This window comes from Ixodes scapularis, unplaced genomic scaffold, assembly GCF_016920785.2.
Source record: "Ixodes scapularis isolate PalLabHiFi unplaced genomic scaffold, ASM1692078v2 PGA_scaffold4__175_contigs__length_147842914, whole genome shotgun sequence".
NCBI lineage: Eukaryota > Metazoa > Arthropoda > Arachnida > Ixodida > Ixodidae > Ixodes > Ixodes scapularis.
This window is the reverse complement of record NW_024609879.1, coordinates 56,946,048-56,963,086: the sequence shown is the minus strand read 5'-3', so window position 1 is coordinate 56,963,086 and position 17,039 is coordinate 56,946,048. Positions and strand designations below refer to the sequence as shown.

The 17,039-nt window shown below is 46.6% G+C and overlaps 1 protein-coding gene across 1 annotated transcript; it reads right to left on the bottom strand.

Annotated features, from left to right (window-relative positions):
- Positions 1-13,710: 13,710 nt before the first annotated feature.
- On the bottom strand, positions 13,711-16,516 carry LOC120849460 (amine sulfotransferase-like). Its single transcript, XM_040221675.3, has 2 exons — positions 16,391-16,516; positions 13,711-14,745 (listed from the first exon to the last, which is right to left on the bottom strand). The coding sequence occupies exons 1-2, from the start codon at positions 16,514-16,516 to the stop codon at positions 13,948-13,950; spliced, it is 924 nt and encodes a 307-aa protein (XP_040077609.1). The 3' UTR covers positions 13,711-13,947.
- Between the last annotated feature and the right edge of the window lie 523 nt (positions 16,517-17,039).

Genomic DNA, 17,039 nt, shown 5'->3' with positions numbered 1-17,039 from the left:
TCGAAGGGGGGATCGGTGGCCAAGTGGGCTAGCACACACAAGCTCGGAGCACGTGGAGCGAAAGCTCGCGCTGCAGAACTCAGGGATCCTGGGTTCAATCCCCACCCCTGCCGGTTTCGATTTGGATGAGCAGTGTGCGGTCGTGTACCACTACTGCATGGTGCGCGTTAAAGACCCCAGGCTAGCGGTTGTACTGCACGGGCTAAATTGCTCATCTACAACTGAGAGACTCGTCGCCTGTCGAGGCACACCGAGTTCTAGGCTGTATAAACATACACACAACCCCATTTATTTTGGGGTGTTGAACGGGTAGGGGAGCACTCTAAGAAAAATTAGAGGAAAAAGGTGGCAACGGCGCGTTTTCCTGATTTCTACCGACGCGCCCCGATGCAAACATGAGAAGAAGAGTGGAATGAGACGTTTTTCTCCTTTTCCTATCAGAAGGGAGAAAGGTCCCGCCCTCCCGCCTTATCATGTTTCGGTTTTTGTTTTTCGAGCATATCGCGCATGTTTTTTTAATAAACGTTGTTGAGTTGATTGAGCTTCAGAGGCAGCGAAGGCCGCTTGTAATTTCGTCTCCCAGTCCAAACGTGCAGAACATTTAGGTTGCATTGTCGTTTTTAACGCTAATTTTGTCAAACGAACAAATTAAGCCACTAATAACAGCGAAGTTCTGGAGCAGTGCCAGCAGCGCTACGTAAATTGGACTGAAATGGCCGTCTCCGGATTGCGGAACCCACGCGAAACGACGCGGTTTACGCGGAACGATGTATGGACGCCGATAACAGCGTCTAAGACAGGCAGGTTTTGCTGCCGGGTGCCCGGGTGCCTTCTCTGCTGAGTTCGGTTCTGTTTTCCGATGTCGAGTGCCAACCAGCAATCAGCGTGGTTCTGTATTTCTGCGTATCAGCAACATAGCAGCAACATCTTGATGGCAGTGGTGTGCGTTGTGAACAGAAGACTGGAATTATCGCCGATGTGACCGTGTGTTCACGTGTCAATAGTGTAACAACAACATGAGATGACGTAAACTGTCGGGCATTGATGCCGCCGGTCAGGCCGTGATCAGAAGGGGCGGGGTGTGGCGGGTTGACATTCCACTTAACATTAGAGTTTAAGACCTCTTGAGGGATTACGGTGCAATCGATCGACCTGCGGATAGTCATGTTGGAACGCTGGTCTAAACCGTAGCTCCTATCGTACAGTGGCCAATGTGCCTGTCGTCTGCGATCCCTTGTTGTCTCCACACCGAGAGCGATTGCGCTCTGGGGAAAGGACTGAACAATGTGGAAATATGACGGAAAATACGTATATTGGAATTGGAACAGTAGGTAAAATAAACAACAAAAAAAGCTATCCGTTATTTTGCTTTTTAAATATACTACGGTTCCTGTTCAAACTGCCCTCCAAGTGGCGCGTTGGGATGAGTGCTAGAAGAGTTCGAGCTCACCACGGCGTAGACGGTTCATAGAAAAGCGAATTCTCTGCACGTGAAGCTGAGTGAATACCCGCTCTACAGAAATTAATTGAAGGCGACAATGGCAGCCGCACGCAAACCGCACAAAAGGGGAAGAAAAAAGAAAAAAACTACAATAGAAAAACTGGCTACGTCGTGCCATGCGGGGAAGCAAACACATTTCATTTCATTTCATTTATTTACCTCAAGGGCGTCTTTTGAAGACGCATTACATGAGGGGGGTGGCAATAAATGGGAATACGATATAAAACATAACGTAAGAACACTAACACAACCACATCTCGTGTAACCACAAAAGAAAACAAGATATATATATATACACAAACAGACGTTCCCTACTCATTGAACAAAAGCACGCACATTTCTTGAAACGCTGTAATATCTAAGTTGGTTACAAAATGATCTGGCAAGTTATTCCATTCTGTAATACATATTATTAAGAAAGAAGACATGAATGAGTTATTATGGGAGCGGTATTGAAGGAGTTTACATGTGTTGTCGTTTCGAGAAGAAATATACTGGGCTTTTTGACAATAAATATTTCTGAACTGTGAATTACTATGGTAAACTTGATGGAAGAAACACATGCGGTTAATTTTGCGTTGTGTGGCTAATGAAGCGAGACCAAGTCTTGATTTTAAGGCGGAAACACCACTTTGTGGAGAGTAATCGTTTAGGATGAACCGGGTAGCTTTGTTTTGAATGGATTCTAGGTTTGATATTAGATAATTCTGATGTGGATTTCACACAACGCTTGCGTACTCCAGTTTTGGTCGAATTATTGTTTTATAGGCCAGTAATTTTGTCGCAGCAGGGGCCAGATAGAGGTTCCGCCTCAAGAAAGCTAATGATCTCGTTGAGCTGGCGATTATGCTGTCGATATGTTCATTCCACGATAATGTTTCAGAAATATGGACACCCAAGTATTTGTATAATGAGACACTTTCTAATTGTTGTGACAGTAATGAATATTCGCGAGATGATTTGGTCGAGTTGGTGGTAATGGTCATTTGTTTGCATTCTCCGGGGTTAATATTCATCTGCCAATGGGTGCACCAGGAGCTTATGGTGTCGAGATCGTTTTGGAGAATGTAATGATGTATTGGGTCAGTAATTTTTCTGTATACAACACAGTCATCGGCAAATAGCCGAATAGTCGAGTTAATTGAGGAAGGAAGATCATTAATATAGATAAGGAAAAGAAGGGGGCCGGGAACGCTGCCTTGGGGAACACCGGAAATTACTGCCACTGATGCTGATGAAGAACTGTTGACTGAAACTGACTGCTCTCTGTCTGTTAGAAACGAAGCTATCCAACTGATGACTGAAGAATGGATGTGGAGGAGAGAAAGTTTAAGAAGTAGTCGTTGGTGCGGTACGGTATCGAAAGCTTTCGAAAAATCAATGAAAATAACGTCGGTTTCTGCTGAGCAATGATTATTAAAGTGAAGATCCGTGGTAAATTCAAATAGTTGGCTGATACATGAATGATGTTTCCTAAAACCATGCTGGTTGGGGAAAAAAAAGTTGCGGTGGTCCAGGTATGAAATGATGTGAGTGTAAAGTACATGTTTCATGAGCTTGCAGGGTACACTAGTCAACGAGATGGGACGGTAGTTAGATGGATTTGATATGCTGCCCGATTTGAAGATGGGTCTAACTTGGGAGAAACGCCAATCGTATGGTACCTCACCAGAATTCAGACTTTGTTGAAAGAGAATGCTCAGTATGTTGGATGCTGAATGATCAATTAGTTTAAGAAATTTGGCCGATATCCCATCGTTTCCAGGAGCGCTATTGGAGGACAAGTTTGAGATAGTTTTAAGAATTCCTTCAGGAGTGAAAATAATTGGAGGCATCAACGCTTCATGATAAGGTGGGCACTATGGGGGGAGTGGAAAGATTTCGTGCGTAAAAATGCTGGCGAAGAATGAATTCAACGAATCGGCAGCCTGGTCATCACGGAGTGTTCCACCTTGATCATTTATGAATACTGGGCAATCTCTAGATTCTTTTGGATTTATTATCTCCAGAATCGCTTGGGGTCTGAAGATAAGATCTGTGGCAAAGTCACCGAAAATAAAACTTTTTTCGCTTTCTTTACTTCGCTTTTACACAATTTAGTGAAGGAGTGGTATGATGACCAAACATCAAAATTATTTCTTTTTTTTGCATTAGCGAATAATCTTTTCTTTTTATTTAACATACGTTTTAAATTGTTATTAAACCAGGGAGATGTGCGGTCACAACGAACTGAAGTTTTGGGAACAAATTTTTCGAGTAGTTTCATGAAAGTATTTTTAATGAGTATCCAGTTTTCACTTGCGGATCGGTCACAATTTGACGAAACGTAATACCTTTCAAAGTTCGTTATGGCTATTGTCAGTCCTTCAATATTGGTTCGTGAAAATGCGAATATCGTTTTCGGCGTATTTTTGGAGCGCGTCACTCCTAATGATGTTTCGATTTGAATGGAAGCATGATCACTTATATGCTCCATGATAGTGACGGACGTCACACATTCGGGTTTATTAGTGAAAAACAGATCTAATATCGCGTCACGACGGGTTGCCGAGGTGATAATTTGTTGGAGACCATACACACCAGTTATAGAAAGGAACTCCGTACACTGTCGAGAGTTTGCGCAGTCAGGGAACGGCATTAGCGTTGACCAGTTTATTTCGGGATAATTAAAATCGCCACCAAGAAAGAAGTGGTCAGTAGGAAATTCTTTGGTGACAGTTCCAAGGGCATGGTGTAATGAAATGTTGAAATCTGAAGCGATTAAAATAGGGTGGACGATAACAAACACCTACTATGACACAGCGAAAATCCAGTTTAATACGAATCCACAAAATTTCGAGATCAGAAGAACATTCTACTTCCGAGCATGACAATAGGTTTTTTGACAGCGATGATTACGCCACCGCCTCTAGCCAGCAGTCTATCTTTACGAAAAATATTGTACGATCTGTTTAAAATGAGCTCATCATTTCTTATATCGGTAGTTAACCACGTTTCCGTTCCAAGAATGACGTCTGACTGGCTAGAGCAAGTGACGTTCTCAAGTTCATCCTGTTTTGACAAATGGTTCGGAAATTTGCGACAAAAAAAGAAAGGTTAAGAGAGACAGCGCGATTTGGACGTTGTTGGTTTACAGTGAGTCAGTTGTTTGATGCTCCTTCTTGGTGAGGCGCACGAAGCAGAACAACTGAGTCACTAGCTGAATCGTAAACATACGTCGCTGTTCCAGAATGTAGTTTATTGTAACTAATCTTATATTTTGCACCACTATATCTAAATTGTTCAGCAAATTCCCACAAATTCTACCTCCCAATGCGCACCCTACAGAAAAGTCCTCCGATATCCTGATTTGTGGAGACACGTTCTTCAGTTTAAAACCATTTTTAAGAACCTCTTCTTTACTTTGACAGCGCAGGAATTTTACGATTATCGGTCGACTGGATCCTGGTCGTTTTCTACCCAATCGGTGAGCTCTTTCAATTTCGCCCATTTCTATGCCAAGTATTTGTCGGGCGAAGCCAGTGACGATGGTTTTAGCATCGTCCCATGACTCATTTTCCATTTCGGGTAAGCCTTTGAATATTAGATTGTTTCGTCTCATTCTGTTCTCCATGTCGTCGACAACGCTACCTATTCCAGACAGGTAGTCCCGAAAAGAAACCGAATCGCATTTAATACTATGTACCGTTACTTCAACAGTGCTCAAATTCACCTGCATATTTGTGATTTCGTGCGCTTTGAGTTCAAGATTTGTTACCCGGACTCCAAGAGCAGCGATGCCGCTGTTGGTTTGGTCCAACTTAACAGAATTTTCAAGCTGATTTTGGTTGGACGCCGTAACCAAACTCTCAACAGTTCTTTGCAGCTTATCAATTTTTTCGGCATTCGTGGTGGGTCCGGGGTTAACTTCGACGTCACCGGCGGAGGTCAAAATCATGAACATGACAATAGCCACAGTTAGCAACTTCACTGACCCGAACATGCCTCTGACATGAAGGCGTAGAACCTTTGTGTGTAAAAGCGAGGTCGTTCTCTTTCTAGGTACAAAGCGGCCCATACGGGCTCGGTAGGTAACTATGTCAACGGCCATCACAACAACCAGGCGTTAAAACAGTAACACAATTTGGGGGATTCACAGCCACTTTAAAGTAGAACAGAATCTCGCACAGGAAGCTTAGCGCTCACCTGCAACGATATCGACGGTGTAAGCGTGACAGTGTCAGGGCCGTGAATCCCACGCTGTTCTTCGCTGCGCTGGCTTATGTAGTCCCGATGCTTGCTGCAACGACGTCCGTAGCACGTGTCTGGTCACGGGGTTGGCCGACTCGCTGAGTCAGGCTGGTCCAGGCGGTGTTTTCTTCGGAAGCGGTGAGTGGGCCGATCGTAGACACCAACTTCTGAGCAGCCCGTTCACGGAAAGTCTGCAACGATATCGACGGTGTAAGCGTGACAGTGTCAGGGCCGTGAATCCCCTGGAACCGCAGTGGAGCGGCTTGTTTTATTGGCTTTCAAATAATTACGGCACCAGAGTTTACTTTTTACTCAGAGATTTGTCCCCCGAGCCGTTCAAGAAACTCTCAGAGGTATGACATTACTGAAACAAATCAACATGCTCGGAATAATATTTATGGCTTAGGTAGTAGCTGAGATCATACGTACCTTCAATTCGACGAGTATAAAAGGCAGAAACGCAGAGCTCGGAAGTAGAAATCGGGTTGGTCTGCTGTTGTATTGACGTTTGCATGTGTCGTTTATGCGAATGCGCCCAATGTATATGTTCAGCTGATGCTTGTAGTGTGCGTAATATATCTAAATATGTGTATAATAGGTGCGAGGTTCGCAATGGTGGCATGAGGAAATAGTTTTTTTCTTTTTTTTTTTTCACGTAGAACATGAATTGGGCAGTGCCTAGCGACAACTAGCCTAGCTACTTGCAAGTACTGTGCTTGACCCTGTCATCTGATGCAAAGATATTTAACCTTTCACGCTTCGCGATAATATCTGATAACCGTGCAACGAAGCCAGGAAGGCTGCTTCAAATTTGGTATTATGATAGCGGCTTTTGGTGTCGCGAATAGTGTACCACTGCTCCGTGATGTGCGATTGACGAAAGAATTGTGGCTCGAGGAATAGCAACGGTAAGACGTAAAGTGCGCGAAGTAACTGGGTATAGGTTCTCCGTGTAACATCGCAGTGTTGACAACGAGAAGACTGAGTAACTGCTTTCGAAACGCAAGTTTCTTAACCTGCAGGGGGAAGCTGACTTCGGGAATAAATACAGTTCGCGGAAAGCTCGTGTTACGCTTTTATTTGCTGCTCCTCTCGCCCCGTATGATGAACGCAGCGTCCTCGTTAAGCCCTATTTAACAAGATTTGCTCGATTCGGGGCTGACAGATGTATACTTCAGATATACACGGGAATGTGTGCACTGCGCCATCGCGTCACTCAATCAATCCCGTAACCCCCCGCTTCTCGCAAGAATTGTTTCTCTGTTCGCCAGGTCAATTGAAGCCACGCTGACACACCCTTCGCCTTCGATTGAGTCTGCCTCTGTACTCCATGTCGCTAGTTGAGTGCAGTGGAGGCGACGGAAACGCTAGGCGAAAAGAAAAAGGACGAGTGGTAGAAAGGCGGGACGGAAAAAGGCAACACCTCCTAGATAATAAATCCGTAGAGCTGAATGAGATGGCGTCACCAGAGAAGGCCAACGCTGGACACAGATTGGAAACGAGTGCTGCGAAATCGCTTGGCTTCGAGTCAAGTTTGAGCCGCACAATGACGCAACAGTCGTGTCCAACCTGTGCTCAGCGTTCGCTTTCTTTGGTGACGCCATCTCAATCAGCTCTACGGCTTTATTATCTAGGATGGGTTGGAAAAGGAGGACAATGGAGGGCGAGGGGAGAAAGGGAGAGGAGCGTTAAAGAGGAGGTTTCTCTCCTCCTGCCCAGCCTCCCTAGGGCTTGCTCTTTCTCCCCTCGCCTGGCGGATGCCTTCGCCTGTACTGCACGCGACTAATGAGAAGGAGTATATGGGAGGAGAAACTGAGGGAGAGGAGGAGACAATATCACGCGGGGACGTCGGTGCACCGAGCTCTGGTTGAAGTGACCAGTGGGTAGACACGATGCCAGCTGCCTTTTAGAGCGCAGCTCTTAGGCGCCCGTTCCCGGCTTAAGCGGCGTCGGCGTCGCCGTCAGCGTAACCGCGCGGTGCATTATGGGTAAATTTCCCCGCTAAATCTAGCGAAAAAATTTCCCCGCTAAATCTAGCGAAAAAATTTCCCCGCTAAATTTAGCGGAAGAATTCCCCCGCTAAATCTAGCGGAAAAATTCCTCCGCTAAATCTAGCGGAAGAAATTTCTCCGCTAAATCCAGCGGAAAATTTTCCTACTAAATCTTAGCGGTAAAAACTTCCCCGCTAAATCTAGCGGAAAAAATTTCCCCACTAAATCTAGCGGAAAAATTCCTCTGGGGGGTCACGTGACCCCCCGAGGTCACGTGACCTTGGGGAGGGGGTTATGTGACCCCACCAAGGTCACCTGACCGCACCCGAGGTCACGTGACAACCCCCCAGGTCACGTTACCCCCCCCCCCCCCCCCCCCCCGAGAACACGTGAACCTCAGTACCCTTCCCTCCTCCTCCTCAAGAGCTGCGCTCTTATTCGCCGTTACAGGGAGTTGTAAACGGCTTTCATTTTTTTCTCTACTCACTCTTTGGACGCATTCGAACGCCGAACGACGGTGTCCGGATGTTCGGATGTTCGCGTCCGAACGCGTTTGAAGGGTGAGTAGACACAAAGGCACCTAGCCTTGCGCCTACCCAATAATCATTCCAGACAGAGCTCGGCCCTCAGTTTATCGTGAATGTTGTGGACATGGGTCTGCATCCGCGTTCAAGATATTGCATCGACAGATGGCCTTCTGTAGATGAAGAGCCTGTTCATCCAACGGGATTAAAGGCTGCCATCAAGCCGCATGTCGCGCTGACGCTATATTATTTGCAATAACTCCTTTACTGGTGGGCGCGCGGAGCGATTGGATACTGTTGCTGGCTCGTCCTGTAATTTAATTGCTCACTCTTAACCTGTGTAACCGACCATAAATTCACTATGCTTCTCTAAGGCGAGAATTTATGAAAAATGGCAGGATAAATATTGCTTTTTAGGACGCGTCGTATATTGCCCCATATCGAGTACCACAACACAAGGCCAGATAGCAGCCATGCTGAATTTCAGGTTGAACGCATCGGCGAGAGAATGTGTAGTATCAGGAACATGTTGCTATATTTTGAGTGAAGAAACGCTATAATGAGAAATTCGCGATTAAGGTACAATACGAGCACCCGGCATAAAACAAAAAAGTTATCGGAACCTTTAATGTTCTCCTTAGCTTGTGCCGCAAAATGAGAAACCTTACGCAAAGCGCGAGAAAAATAGTCGAGACGAAAATCATCGTCTTCGCTATACTTGACTTTGTCACACTGTTAATGCATCGTAGAAAAGGCTGTCTACAGACACTCTCTAGAGCGCCATCTTTCTTTCACATCGGCCGCACAATATCTCTCTGCAGACATAAGTATACATATGGACCAACACACTGTTCATAAACAAGCCCGCATTTGCCTACACCGGGTGTGGGAAAATTGCGCGTGCGCAGAAACCACGATCGCCTGAGGCATCTGCGCATGCGCAGTGTCGACAGCAGCGCCACCGCAGTGCCGTGACGATGCGCTTTTGGTGCTGCTTGATTGACTCCGAAGGATCGTGGGGCAGCCTACGGTCGGACATAAAGTGAAACGAGGTGTACAAAACCTGAATTTTCTTCCACAGGCACGCGTCGTTACTTATCTTTCTAACATTAAATTCTCGGAAATCACGAAGCAACAAAGCTTGCCAGTTTTTGTCATTTCGAACTTGTCGTCATCCCGACGGATGCGTCTACAAAAACACGCTTATACACGCTTCGGGGAAGCTTATACACGCTTCGGGGAAGCTTATACAGCTGTGTGCTCTGGTTTGTTAAATTTTGTTTTCTATGTCTACGCAGAATAGCCTTTTTCATGAGCGCTTTATTACCGACATTATAGTAAGGTGCAACCGACTTCGTCGCTCGTGTGCAAGCAAACATACGTCACTCTTTTTTGCGATGCAAACAAGGCGATAAATTAAAAAAAAAAATATTCGATGGGCTGTGGTGGAGATTTCGGGTGATTTCATTTCTATTTTAGGGCTTATTATTACGGGAATCCGAGCTCGCCAAGCGAATACGTACCACGCTTAAGTCAACGGCAGTATCTATCGCCCGCAGCAAAGGAAGCGCTAAAAAAAAGAGGCCGTCCTCTCGCTCCCTCTTTCCAAAAATGATCTCCGAATCTTCTAAAGGCTCTGTTATACTCCGACGTAACGCGCGCGCAAGCGAACGCTGGCCGAAGTCGGCTACGTCACGTCAGTCACGCCGCGCGCATAAAAAATTTGGCTTCTTTATACTCCGGCGTCCCTGGCGCGCTCGCGGCGCGCGTCGGTGGGCCGCCGGTGCGGCGCATGCGCAGAATCTGACTACGGGGGCACGTTTCCTGCAAGGGTGCGCCACTTCCGGTTCCTTTTCGTTTCGAATAGCATACGAAAATTCTCGCGCTTCTTGAGCGTCCAGTTCGAGCGATGGCGTGGACGTACCTTGCACGACGAAAACTCGCGCTTGCACTGTTGGTGACTGACCGCCTACGCTTGCGGCCTGCGCCGCAAGCGTAGGCGGTCAGTTTGCATACGGTACATCCTTGACAAGCGCCCGGTCTACGGCACTCAAGCTTCCTCGAGTCGTAGACACGCGGGTGAGGACGAATTCCCTCGATCAGCTTCTCGACCGACCGAGTCCGATTCTTCAAACACGACGCCACACGGAGTGGTGCTCCTGTCGTCTGCTATTGCTCGCATTCGCCGCGCTTCCCGCGCGACGCCTGTCGGGAGCCAGCGCGTGATGCATCCTGGTCCGGCGTCGCCGGCGCGGCCGGCGCGGAATACGGCATGCTCCATTTTGGCGTCGAGGTGGTCAGGCTGCGCCGAACGCCGCCGGTCGCGTCGGTTACGCCACGACGCCGGAGTATAGAGCGTCGGGTTTTCGCCGACGTGACGTCGCTGTGACGCGCTCGCGCGCGCGCACGCGTTACGTCGGAGTATAACAGAGCCTTTAAGGTAACCAAAACCACAACCTAGAGACGTGATCTTTACGTGGAATCAAGTTTATTGTTTTTCAAATGCCACGCCTTCTCTGGCAGTGAACATTCGAGACGAGTCTCTCTGGTTGGGGAGCAACAATCATAATAAATAAAGATATCCACCAACCAAATCCTTGTTTAAAGCGGGGAACCCTACGTTTCGAGAACTGCTTGGTCTCTTCTTCAGGGGTTGTCTGCGGCTATGGCCGTTGAGGAGCAGTATTTTGTTTTCTTCTTCCACGGCGGTGTCTTCCGTTTTGCATCGGTTGGTGGCGAAGTCCGTTCACGTAGACGGTGGGCAGAGTGCCGAAGAAACTGACGGCCCCAGCTTTTACGAGAGGCCTGATGCCGGTGGGATATAACATCTTAAACAGTTAAAGTACGTATCAAAGACCACAGGAAAAAACACAGAGGTTTCGTAATAGGGCCAAAAAAAAAAAACGATTACTTTTTTGCGGTCAGTCACACGTACATTAGCTATTTTAATAAGTAGTACAACTCGGCTACCAAGCCGCTCGTGAAAGTTGGTACCGTCGGTTCAACGTCAGTGCGCAGTACGTCCAACTGAAGTGTTGGGATGTTGTATATGTAACAAAGGGTGTAAGAATATACCTTTTTTTCTGTGTGAAGAAGAGCTGGAGCCGGGAGCGAGGAATAAGGCCAGCAATATCTGGATCAGTCTGTTCTACGGTTGTATATGTTCAACTTATTTTCCCCTCACGTCCGATGGGCAGCCGCACGACTGCACACCGGTTTCTCGGGGGCTGCAAGGCACACCGGGAGGCTCTTTGGGTCTTACGACCTCATCTGATGTCTCGTTCGGACAAGCCTAAGCCTCGTGACGGTCCTCCCCCCGAATGCCGTAAAAAGGATGCTTATGTCTCGGATACACCGCGCCTGTGCCTTATCCCAGCAAAACGCCGAAAAGAAACAGAATACTGAGACGGTGAAAGCATCTCCTCAGAATCCACCATCATCACCGACGTTCGCGAAGATGGCGAGATAATGGATGACTCGCGTGGCAACGAAGATGGCTTTACCCTTGTGGAACATCGCCGGAAGAGAAGCAATGGAGTACCAGTACTGCTAGTCCTGAAGGATGAGACTTGCCGCCTACAGCAGCGGAACATTTTGCACTTAAGCGGTGCGATCCATGCAACTACAGGCGGAAAAGTATTGCGCCATCATTTCACAGCACACGCAGGACTTCGCCTCGAAGTCACCAAACAGGATGCCGCCAATCGAGTACTGAAAATGAAAACGCTCTGCGGTGTTGAAGTTCAAGTGTCCGTGTCCACCGTTTACCTTCAGAATTGCGGGCTTACCAAGGGCGTTTCCCGGTTGTATTCTGCCACCCAGTTGTTGGATTACCTTGCACCACAGGGAGTCATCTCTGTCCGACGTCTTTTTTAGAGGCATTGTCAACAAGGATCCCCAGCTACACCGACAGATAAGGATTGCCTAACCTTTCGTCCGAACACCAAGAGACCAGCCCACATAAATCTGGGCTTACAAGACACAATGTAAGTAAGCACGTGGTGCACTACCACGCTGCTTCTAGTTGCAAGGTCATAGGCCACGTTGCAAAATAATGCAAAAAAGAAACCAAGTACAAGAAATGTGGAAGTCAACACCACATGACTCGCTCAAAATAGACCGACGCCACATGCGCCAACTGCGGGGTTCCACGTTCCGCAGCCTACGTAAGCTGCAAGTTACGACACCCAGCACCTGTCACGTACAAAAACATTTCTTCATAAAGTCAAATTTAGGGCTTTTACGTGCCAAACCAACGACGGGCTTCTGGCACGCCCCAGCGGAGGACTTGGGATTAATTTGGACTACGTGGGGATATTTTGACATGCAACCGAAAGCTCGGTTACATGGCGCCTCCTCCGCAATAAGCCTCCGTGAGATTGCGGGCACGTCGGCCGGGACTCCAACTCGCCACATGGGGATCCGTACGCCAGCGCTCTCGCCTCAAAGCCGCCAGAGCGACTAAAAAAAACAAAAAAAAACCATTTCTTTGAGGCCTAAAATCAAGGAAAGAAGCAGCACATTTTTCAGCAGCTCCAGGTGACTTTCCGGCCCTCCTTTCAAATGATGATGCCTCATCTCAGGAACCTCCCAGGTACCGCCGCCAAAGAGGAAGACAAAGAGAAACTCGAAGTCTGCGTCGCAGGGCTTTGCTTCGGCTATATCAGATAAGACCCCTAACATGAATGACCAACATGCTGGTTGATAACAGCGAAATGCGACACCCGAAGGCCTTCGGAGCTTCAGAAGCGTCTTGGCGAGTAATCCAGCTCAGAAATCAAAGACGATAATAGATATGCCAACTTTTCTACCCCTCCCACGACAACAACTGACAGTTCAAAGAACACAATTGTAAGGATTGTCTTTACAACTATTAATCATGTCATGGAAAGTCTGCCAGAAGGACAAGTTAAAGCTGCCCTTAAGGGCGTATTCTGCTTAGGAGCCCCTCTAGCGCTTTAATCAGGAAACTGACTTCCATCAATGTTGACAAACAAAAACAACTGGAAATATATCAAGGCCGCACGGATTACGTTGTACCCACGACGTGTCGACTATACTCCGTTTCACTTTAGGTCCGGCCGCAGCCGACGCTACGTTTCTATGCATCCAATCAAAAACCGCCGTCACTGCGCTCATCGCCTTTGTGTGGACGTAAAGTGAGACGGTCGGACTTGAGGTGAAACGGATCATAGACGTGACTAACTAACTGAAAAAGTGAAACGCAATACGATGGGCATTTATTTTGAGGTTATCCCCCTACATTAGCTAGTTACTTGGCCATTCCGAAAGTACCCAAGAATGCGGTGGCTACTGTAAATGTTCGCCAATGTCTACAAACCTTTCGTTCGCTGCACACGCCGTGTGAGGGCGGATGAGTAGAATAATTTGAAAAATATTTGCGTTTGTTTAATTAGCGTATGCAGTTATATAGAAATGTATTCTACATATTCGAAATCCCATGCCTGCTTTAGGATCCACTTTATCAATTTTAGAGTGCTGAAATTGAAACCAACGTACTTCGCATTGAAACATTTCAAGTGCTAAATAGAAGCAACATGATCGCGAGGACATGTTACGGTTAGCTTCTGTTTTAGGATTTCAGTAGCTGTTCGGCTTTAGTGCATATTCTCGTACAGTTCTAAAAAAACAAATATTTCAATTTCATAAAAATCCGAGTCATCGTAAGCACCACAGAGCCTCAGTCACACTGCCAAAGATTCATGATATCCGAACCCTTCGTTCGTTCTTTGATGGCAGCCTGCATCTTCTCGATATTTTCAGGGCTGAAATGCTGCTTCCAATCTCCCACGACTCCCTTGCGAAGGATATGGACGTCGGTCGATTGGCAAGACTCCTGGTTGCTGACAACCTGGGGCGGCTGAAGGTGTGGCGAGTTTGTGGTAAGAACCTTGAGGACCTCTTTGGGGCTTGCCCTCATTATATTCTTCATGAAATCCACGGTGCTCTTCTCGAGAACTTGCTCAAACACGTCCTGGTTTTCTTCAAGCACTCTCCTCTGCTCTTCGCCTAAAAAGCCGGCCAACCGTAGGACAACTTCTTTTTTGTTTCTCTGGAGCTCTTCGTACGTAATGAAAAACACGTTCGGGTCGTCTCTGTGACTGTAGCCTGAGAGAATATGCTCAAAGTAGTCGCCAAAACCAATCTTTGCGTCGAGAAACGCGTCTAAAAAGTCGTCGAATGCTCCGTTGATGAACTTCATGCCGGGACATTCTCGTGCAAAGTGGTAGCACGACACGCAGCAATCCCAGGGGTTCCGTGCCACGTAGATGTACTTTGCCTTGGGTCTGAGGCGAAGTTTGCTCATTGAGAAATGGGTCCGGAGGAGTCTGGGGGATGAGGTCGACCTGACTTCCACGACCTCGAGGAAAGGCGCCTTCTCAAGGGATTCGTTGTACGTTTTCACCGACACCCCCTTGGACATGATCAGCTGGACGATTTGCTGCATCCAGTGTGACCCAGATCTGGGGTACGACACCTGAAAAAAGAGGAAAGCAATTGAGCCAAAAAAGATGTTCGAGGACTCGCTGGAATAGTAATCTCAAACCATGGGGATCGTTTGCAATATAATGGCGGACGCCGTCTGCGGAGTTCGGTCGAAAGTGCAGATGCGCTGCGTTGTCGCGGGACTAGAAGAAAAACAACCGGAAAGACGGAGACGCTTGTGGACGATCAACGCTTTTGCCACCTCCTCGCACCTAGCACTGTAAACGCGGCCCATAAACGAGGTGACCCTGATCAAGCAGTGCAAAACTCTCTGTTCTCTAGAAGAAAGGAGTCGAGGCACACTCGAGCTAACCAGCCATGTACACGTTACTGAGAAAAAGTAACCAAATAAGATTACTCATTACTCGCTAGAAAAGTAACTAGGTACATAACTCGTTGCTACTATTCAAAAATAACGCGTTACTTGAGCTCATATGTAAGGAGTTACCTTTTCTTGTTACTCCGAAAGTGTTGTTTTTCTGAAGCAGTCGCCGACTCATAGTATTTTGCATTGCGTTAACGCAGCCATGGGCACGCTTTTTATTTTCTTGCTGGCGCTCTTTTTTTCCGTGCAGGTCGAAGGAGGCCTCTTAGGTGAAAACCACATAAGGTAATTTGTGCCGTGAACGCTCCCCTCCACAAGCGTCTAAATACCGTTACTCCGTGATCTATCCACAGGTAACGAAGGTACGTTACTTGTTCCCTCTCTCGAAAAGTAACCAAGTCATTACTTCGCTACTAAAGGAAAAGTGACAAGACAGATGTAAGGCGTCCAGTAACGGATTAGTTAACCAAAGCTGAAATTTGTTTTATTGACTTTTGAGAGGTGATCATCTACACAAGACGCATAGTTATAGTTGCAGGTAGAGAAGAATACGTAGTCTTTTAACTTCCTTATCTACGCATAAAGAAAAAGGTTTGAACAGCAGTAGAGCCTTTATTAAATGATGTTTCTAGAAGAGACTTCCCTTCTTCAAGTGAAGAACTCTCCAGAAAGGAGATAACCAGCAGTTAAACTCATATATGATTAATTTTTCCTGGCTCAGAAGTAACCTTATTGAAGCTTCAAAAGAACGCGCATTGGTCATTCAGGACGTCCATTGAAACTTCGTGGAACGTGTCTGTCATTAATATTTTTTTATGAAACAATCGCGGCGATCTTTTATTATGCATTTATACGTTCTTCATGAAACTACCATATTGCAACAAATAAATTGTTGGGCGTAAGACTTTCTTATGACATTTAGTGTTACCCAGATGGAAAGTTTAAAAGAAATGTAATATTACTAAAGAGACACACACACTAGTTACCAGGATGCACCAGATCAATATTTTATTGACAAGAAAGACTACAGGAACATTTAGAAATAAAAAATGCAACTCCCTCACCGACGTGCATAAGAAGTATAAATAAATTTGCCAAAGCTACGACCGACTCAAGCAACTTCTAACATAATGGTATAAAACTTCTAATCAATTACAGATAATTACACTTCCGCGAAGAAAAGTCTGAGTGAACCTCCTAGTTGCGTCAACCATTTGATTTATACGTGGAACAATCTCAACGCGCTTGTCAGGTAGTTGGCCTCATGATAAGATATAAGTTATAACCCGCAAAAGAAACAAAAAATCCTTACCTGTATAATATCTCCCTCTTGTGGTTCAAAGGTTGGGACTTGTCGGTAAAGAGCGGGGCTGAAGTAGATGCTGCATGGTTCACCGTCGATGTACTGAGTCACTGGGCAGCGTCTCGGTGTGCTCATGTCTGAGTATAGCTTTATGGGACGCCCCAGCTTCAATTAAAAAAAAACCTATGGGTGCAAAAAACGACAACAAAACATGCCGGTCACAATTGATCCATACGAAAACGTGAACTTTATAAACGAGCCCGCGATCGCCCACAACAGATTCGCGGAGGGTGAATCGTCTGCGCCTGGGCGGTGCCCACAGCGGCGCTGTCGCACTGGCGCATTAGTTTCTGTTTCTGCATTCGTTTTCCAACGTTCATTTTGGAAAACATCGCCGTCTCAGCGGAATTACGGGGCGATGTAAGACGCTAAAAAATTATCATGCTCCGCGTTTTGAAAACTGTCGGTTGACTTTGCGGAGCGAAAGTTGGTCTGCTTCTTGTACATGAGTTGCGATGATGTCCGAACATCGAGCAATTATTGGCTGATAGAAACAAAATAGTTGGTAAACCTTGAGACATTTAACATTGAGGTCCAGCCACTATCCTTCCAATCAAAGCCAATCAGAACTCGGCGTCATTCTGACGTCACCGCCACT